A 7,628-nucleotide genomic window follows, 5' to 3' on the forward strand; every position below is an offset into this window, starting at 1 on the left:
AGTCATTAGCTATAGACCTAGACATATAATTTTTTCTTGGAAACAGGAAAGTCTAAAGAAGCTGGGTTATGATTCAAGTCACATTGCTGATATGAAAAGATGAAGTCATTGCAAGTGTAATCAGTATTTTGAAGGGGACTGCAGTTTTTAAACATCAAAAGCACTAACATTAAAGCAAGCATAGAAATTGGGGGTGGAAGGAAGTCTTCCATAAAAAAGGCTAGCTCACACTGATGCACTATGCCACATCAGGCAGAAGTGTAGATCTCTGTGTGTTGTCCTAGTAGGAAATACCTGATGACTGGTAAAATATTAAGTGCTATGATTGTGCAAGCTGGCAGCAACGAAGGGCCTGAACTGCTCTATTGGATGACTACCTTTCCTCCCCCAATTCTTATAGCAGAATGGATGACAGTTTCAGATTGAATGTATATTTTCCATCTACTGAATAGTTGTTTTTGTTCATGCTGTTTGAGGTTAACTGTGCACGTACTAATCAAACCCACTACTTCCTTTCTCGTAAAACCAAAACAAAGCTTCATATTACTTTCAGGTACAGCATCTGGGATCAAAGCTATATATAAACACACTGACTCTGTGTGGGTTCAAACATTTCGAAGATTCAGTATCCTGAAAGGTGTCGCCTTTTTTCCAGTCCTGAGAGTTCCAGTTTGTCTTAAAATCTGAAGGCATCAGTCACCTTCAGCATCTATCCCAGCGCAGGAAAAATATTGCTCACCGGGGGCTTTCTCTGCACAGCCACTGCCATTACTGAAGGTGGGTAGATGAAGGAGGCAAGGTAGCTGGGGGTGTCTACATTTTCTCGGTTTCACATCTTTGCAGGAGATGGACTGGGTACAACAGGGAGAGGGAGATGACATGGTACCACTCCATATGAGAACCTGGGATCAAGGTCTTGGGGCATCACAGGGTACCTGGAGAACCAGACACAGACTTTAGAGCAGTAGCATCTGTAGAGAGGCTGGGCAGGATTCAGAACAGCTCAAGAAAGAAGAAAGGTTTTGACAAACCCTGTAAGTGAAGTTGTTGACAGCTGATAATATGGATATAGAGGTTTAAATGGATGGAGAGACTCTACTCCGCTTTGTCCCAAATTCTTGCACTGCAGAACTGAAGAAGATAATCCCTGCCCCAAAGCAGACTGAAATGGAACAAATAATACTGAATCTTCACAGCTTATTAAAGCAAAAGTCAGTGCCTTACCACTGTGTAGCAGGATAGAGTACAGAAGTTGTAAAAAGCAGCCAGTAGGGATGTAAATGGTACACTAGTTTCCCTTTAAGACTTGTAATGATTTTTTGCAGTGTGTTTCTCAGACTTTGCTCTATGTTGCTATACTGTAGCTTGGGGTATATACTGTTCCTGTACTGTGGCTTGGGAATAGCTGATCCAAAATGCGGAGCAAAAAGATCAGAAACAAAAATATGCAAATAGGCTTTCCATTCAGTTTTACTGTTACCCTAATGGTTCTGTTCCATGTTCCATACAGGATATCAGTGTGTTTGTTTCTAAATGTGAACGTGCTTATTTCTACCAGGCAGAAATTGTGCTATAAATGCCTAATTGTAAATTTCAAATTTCAGCTTTACCATCTGAAGTCTATTTTTTTACTTTCTTATGTATATTAAGAAGGTTTTGTTAAGGGAAACTGAAGCATGCAGGTCATTGCTCCAGTAAGTGATCCAAATTACCTACTAATTAAGCAACAAGTAATTGCTGAGATTTATAATATCATTCAAAGTAATCAAAGCACTTCTTGAACTTTTTAAGGTATATTAATGCAGTGCCTATGTGAATTGTAGTCTTGGAGTGGTTTTTTGGAGGGATTTAGCGGCATTTCTAGGAATTACCCATGGATAATAGGAGGTAGTAGAACTCCTATTCTGCACATTTCAAGTAAATGACTGCAGATCATTTCTTGACAGTTCACTTACCATCATGCTTTTTACTTCCTTACAGTAATGGAAGTGACTCAGCCAGCAATGGTGCTGGCCAACAGGCAAGGAGTTGCCAGCTTGGTGTGTAAATACAAGCACATTGGGAATGCAAAGGAAATTCGAGTGACTCTGCTTAAAAAGACAAGTGATGGGTTCACTGAAATTTGTGCTTCAACCTACACAATGGAGTTTAAAATGTTCAGTGTGGAAGAGGTTATTCAGTGCCACGTTAGCCCTAGCCGAAACAATGTGACCCTCACCCTCACTGGCCTGCAAGCTAATGATACTGGTCTCTACATCTGCAAGATGGAGCGGATGTACCCTCCACCCTATTTTATGAACAAAGGAAATGGGACACATCTTTATGTCATTGGTAAGCCAAACAGCTTTACAGTACTGTGATATTCCCAGGTTAAGGGACTTGCTATTATGTCTTGAAGGTCTTCAAAGTTCTGTGTGTAAGAAGTGAGGCTGAACACTGATCCAAACTCAGAGAATCATGATTAGCTCTTATTCCTTTCAGGTATCTCTGCACACTTCTAAAGCAGGCATAGTCATAGCTATGCAACATATTTAGCAGTGTATGGATGTTTGACAGCATAAGCAATACCATATAGTGTGCATGTTAGGTATGTAAGTGCAGAAACAGCAGAGAATAAGGTGTGAGTTCTTCTACAAATAAAGCTGATTTTCATTGTAGGTTGAGTGGACAGGGACTGAGAGCTCAGTCATGGTAGTAACCTGGGATAGCACATGCTAGAGAAAAGCAGTGTGGAGGTTGACTTACTGACTCTAGGGGCTTCTTTATGAAGCTGATGTGTGACATGCCTTGTGTGATATCATATGTTTTAGATCCAGAACCTTGTCCAGACAGTGCCATATACCTCTGGATATTAGGAGCTACTGCTTCAGGATTTTTTCTTTACAGTATCATCATCTCAGCCATTCTCGTGAGCAAAGCGGTAAGTCCCATCAACTCAGCCCCATGCTGCTAATAACACTCCTTTGTGCTATGAGGAAAATGAGAAAGAAATAAGAACAGGGAAGAACACTGGGGAAAAGCACACTGGGATGCTCCCTTTTACTGGTGCAATGCTGTTACAATAATGCAGAATAAGAGAACTTGCTGGAGCTGCCATTTAGATTTGTTTATGGCTCATTTGTATTGCCAGAGTACCACAAAGAAGTCAGCTTACCTCAGCTGGCCTGACCCTTGCCTTAGGTTTGGATGCTTAGAACAGGTTTGAGTCCCGGATGCTTCTGGGATCAAAGGCAACAGTCTTCATGTGTAGTCTGATTTCCCAAATGATTCATACAAAATCCCAGGATTTTATTTTTTCTTTTCTCACATTCACCTCTGTGCAAAGCAAATTTAAAGAGGCTCCCTCTTGTGAAAGGGGTTGTGGGAATTGTAACTCACAGCATTTTTAACTGTACAGCTAGAAATGTCTGCACAAAGAAGAAGGTATGTGAAATGTAAGCCTGGGTTGCCTCTTTCCATGGAGGTCTGGAGTACTCACAGTCTGTTAGAAATTAGTCTTATGCCAAAGCTTAAAACCAAACGGTGTCCCTGCCCCACATTTTTCAATCTGCCCTTGTCCCTAGATACTAAATAAAACTGTCCAGTGTGAACATGCCTAGTTTTGAACCAACACTGAACTCTACAGCAGGAGCACCTTGAAAGGGCTAAATGAGTGGCAGGACTCTATTTATTGCTAAATGCCCCTGTAACTCCTGATTCTCCCTCAAATGATCTCAACAGATATACTAAGAGGGTTGGCAGGGAAAGGTGTCTAAAAAGTGTCAACCTTATACTCAGTAAAGGCAGAACATTCATCAGTTTTCTCTAAAATGTGCTGGTCAATGATTATGCTGTGATTACTTGTTTATTCTACTGTCTTCTCATATTTTATAGATAAAGAAAAGACGATGTCTCACTACTGGGGTCTATGTGAAAATGCCTTCTGAAAAGCTAGAGAAAAAGGTTATTCCATTCCACATCGCTGTTAACTGAAACAAGGAAAGAGAGAAACCATTTCCTAGCTGGGATGGAGAGTCTGCTAATTCACTTAAGTTAAATAAATAAAATTAATTTTCTTATTACAAAAGTGTATGGGAAGGAGAGAGAATATTCTTTGTATCTTCTATAGTGTTGAGAAGAATAAATAGTTTATGCATTAATAGTTCAAGGTTAACCCTGTCACATAAAATGGCTACATTAGGCCATTTATTCTTTGAAATGTATTGTACCAATATGTATATATATGTCCTATATATATGGACATAGTATATATATGTATAGCATTAAGAGCTATTGCTGTTGCAGCTGAACATCGTACTGCCAGATTTCACCGTGTCTACAGATCAACTGAAATCCAAACACTATTATGACAGAGGCTTGTGTGTCATTGCAAGGCTAATCCTACAGGTCTGGGGGGCAGAGGCAGAAGAGCACACTAATGTACAAAGGAATGTTGACTCGTTTCCCTGCATTGCTATTTATTGGTCCCATTTCTGGCATTAGTGCTCTGCACTTCCACAGAGGCATCACTGTGGGCTGGCACGGATGACACTGCTGCTCTAAAAGCCTGATTTCAGCTCCTTTCACTGGTATTGTGTCCCAGCACTGCTGTGCTGGAGTTAACATTGATGATATATGAGCCAGTGCTGACAGCTCAGTTCGAGAGAAAGGCTGCCCAACAGGAGCCCTCTTAGGCTGTTGCTGGGAGGATGTTCCAGCTCTCCTAGGGCCTTGCGTTTTACAAATGCTAAATTAGCATCTATCCAAAAGGCAGAACTATGTTGCTGTGTTTATCTGAGTCTGTTTTCCATGAAAATACTGACAGTGTATAATCTTGTTTATTAGTTATGTACCATTCAATAAAAACCTTGAAGCTTTGCTCAAATTCAAGTTTATTTCTTATTCACCATTCTCAGAAGAAACAGGAAGTGGCTACAATGTTAGAAAGCAGCAATGATGAACCTTTCCCTTCTGACCCTGTGTTTTGCCCTTCTGAGGGAGCCTGTGTGCTCATGCTAACACTTACTTTCTCAGCTCTCCTGCCCAGGGGCCACCATTAAAATCTGTCAAGTCTTCTATTTGTCTAGTTAAAGCTGCTGTGATGTGGTTCAGAGACACTAGCGATCACCTTTTCACTTCCAGCAAGTTACTTACTTCCAGAAGGTAGCTGTAACGACTTTGACAGCATCTCCTGTACATGTTTATACAAAAGCTAGTCCTAGTTTCAAATCCTGTTTTCTTTGCACCTCTTTGACACTCTCACTCACTAAATGCTAGCTGACACACAAAGCTGCTGGAGTTTAAAACAGTTTCAACATTTCAAGTTACTACCTACTATGACTCCTTGCTATCAACATTTCACGTTGTAACCAAAAAACTTGGCAACCTGTGTCTCTGTTTCACAGCTGTGAATCCATCTTCTTGTCTCCATGCTTGTGAACACAAACTCCACAGCCCTCTATGCCATATTCTTTCAGTGGCAGCAGCTCCCAGAACACCAAATTTCATTGCTCTTTTAATTCACTTTTCCTCTCTTGCCCCTTCATCTGGCACCGCCTCCAAACGTACAAATAAACATCCACATTCTCAATTTGCCAACATTTGCAGGTGCTAGCTGCTCTCTCAGTGTTGATCTACAATTGTAGTGCATTAAGTAAAATTTGCATCTGATGACATATCCTTTTTTTGAAGGTGTTTTAGTATTCTGACATCAGTCTGTGATGTTTACCCGAATTTTTGACTAACCTGGTGTTTTGGGGACAAAAAATGGTCAAAGACAACACATCTGATGTCACTACAAAATTTCTGCCTGTTCAAGTGCAGCCTGCTCAGAGAAATGTGTTCCACAATTGGTAAAAACAGATTTGACACACAGATACATTTGTACAAGCTGTAAAGTCTTCCAATAAATTTACCCTGGCAAAGCAGGAATAATTATCCAGGGCAATTTTTTTCCACTACAGCAAGTAGTAGCTCAGACATTCCCTGAATCATCTGTCTGACTCCTAATAATGAATCAACTATTTCTACTTTTTCTTTTCTTTGACAATCCTTATATACCGGGACCAAGAACTTCATTTCTTAAGCAATCTAAAAGCAGCTCAAGTAAATTATTTTCTAAGTTTATCCCTCCAGGGTGAAAATATGCTTTGGACCTGTATCAACAACCTCATGACCTCTGGCTACAGCTGGCTGTGAATCTGTGTCACCATAGAACCTGTGTATATTCCAATTCACTTTTACTTCTGGCAGCTAAGTCAACCATGGGTAGGCCTTCTGCATCCACCTAAACTAATCCCTCTTATTATGCTATCATTTCCTTGAGACAATAATGACCAGTGAAGAATTCTGCCCTAAATAAGCTGCAGGTTGCTAAATCCCATGAATCGGGAAGGTTATGGGAGAGCAGAGCAGAAACAATCATCTCACATATGGCAACAGCAATACTTTGTGTTTGCTCCTGCACTTAAGTGATTCCTGGTATGATGTTTATTAATTATCCTGTTGGAAATTACTCTGGCTGTTCTGAACTTCTCTTCATTCTCAGTAGCTACTTTTCCAACCTTCTTGTATTTCTACAGTGCTTAATTTTCTCTGACTTACCACTGTAGCAACCTTCACTGAGCTAAATATTATTTAAGTATGCATTATCATTTTTCTTTTGAGCCAAGTTCCACTTTCGAATTTCCGGCAGGGTAGTAGGCGCACTCAAATCAGCAGATGTAGCAGAGCAGATCAATTTGGGATTTCAGTTCAGATTTTATTGACAATGATACTCTTGTAATTTATACCTGGCACTACAGAGATGAGTGGAGCCTAAGTGCCCCCAGAGATTGTATCTATACCTATTTCCATATGGTCCATATAGCAGGTAGTTCTGAAAAGCACAGAGCCAAGACCTTGGGGAATTTCCATTCCCCTTATGCCCTGTGCTGCCCTCCAGGACCTTAAGCTCTGTGCTTTTCCCTGATACTTTGAAAGCATCTTGCTACAACCAGCACTCAAAACAAGCTGACATACACAAGTCAGATACAGTTTTCTGTCAGAACACAGCAGTACAAATATGAAAGATGCAAACTCTAGGTCAGTGTACATCCCAGAACATGCAATAAAGAGGAACTGACTCTTTCTGGGAAGAATGTGTAAAGCAAAGACAAAAGGATTTGGCCTCAGGACTCTGCTCATTAGAACAGGGAGATTAAAAATGTAACTGAGTATCTTACCTGACAGCCAAATAATGAGACCATACTGCTTGGTGAGGTTCAAGAAGAGTCTCTTTTGATGTGCTCTTCACCCAGCCAGGAGACATGTCAACCTGTTTGTGAAACAGAGACAGTGAGTTTCTGGCTGCATCTGAGTGGACATTCACGAGTATACTTGTCTGAATGAAAGATAATGGCATACACATACACCATACCCCACCCCCTACCCCCTAGTATTCTACTTTCATTTAAATCCACTTAAGAGTCCTAGCTGATACAGCAAGACATATGATAAAAGTCTTCCACCTGGTTACTCTATGAGTAGGCAATGAGTAGTCTATAATTTTATCATTAGAATTTCCTGTGAAATATTCAGATTCTCCATTCTTTGGAGGAATATGTGAATCTGAACTCACTACTCAGTCAGGCCTTGAGGTCTGTAGGGAA

At 40.5% G+C, this 7,628-nt stretch overlaps 1 protein-coding gene across 1 annotated transcript; it reads left to right on the forward strand.

Annotated features, from left to right (window-relative positions):
• Positions 1 to 689: 689 nt before the first annotated feature.
• On the forward strand, positions 690 to 4,859 carry CTLA4 (cytotoxic T-lymphocyte-associated protein 4; the record flags this gene model as incomplete). Its single annotated transcript, XM_010186859.1, has 4 exons — positions 690 to 777; positions 1,981 to 2,331; positions 2,811 to 2,920; positions 3,874 to 4,859. Coding segments are annotated over 4 exons (648 nt in total), but the record flags the coding sequence as incomplete, so codon positions are not given.
• Between the last annotated feature and the right edge of the window lie 2,769 nt (positions 4,860 to 7,628).

This window comes from Mesitornis unicolor, unplaced genomic scaffold (assembly GCF_000695765.1).
Source record: "Mesitornis unicolor isolate BGI_N332 unplaced genomic scaffold, ASM69576v1 scaffold15446, whole genome shotgun sequence".
In the NCBI taxonomy this organism is placed as follows: domain Eukaryota; kingdom Metazoa; phylum Chordata; class Aves; order Mesitornithiformes; family Mesitornithidae; genus Mesitornis; species Mesitornis unicolor.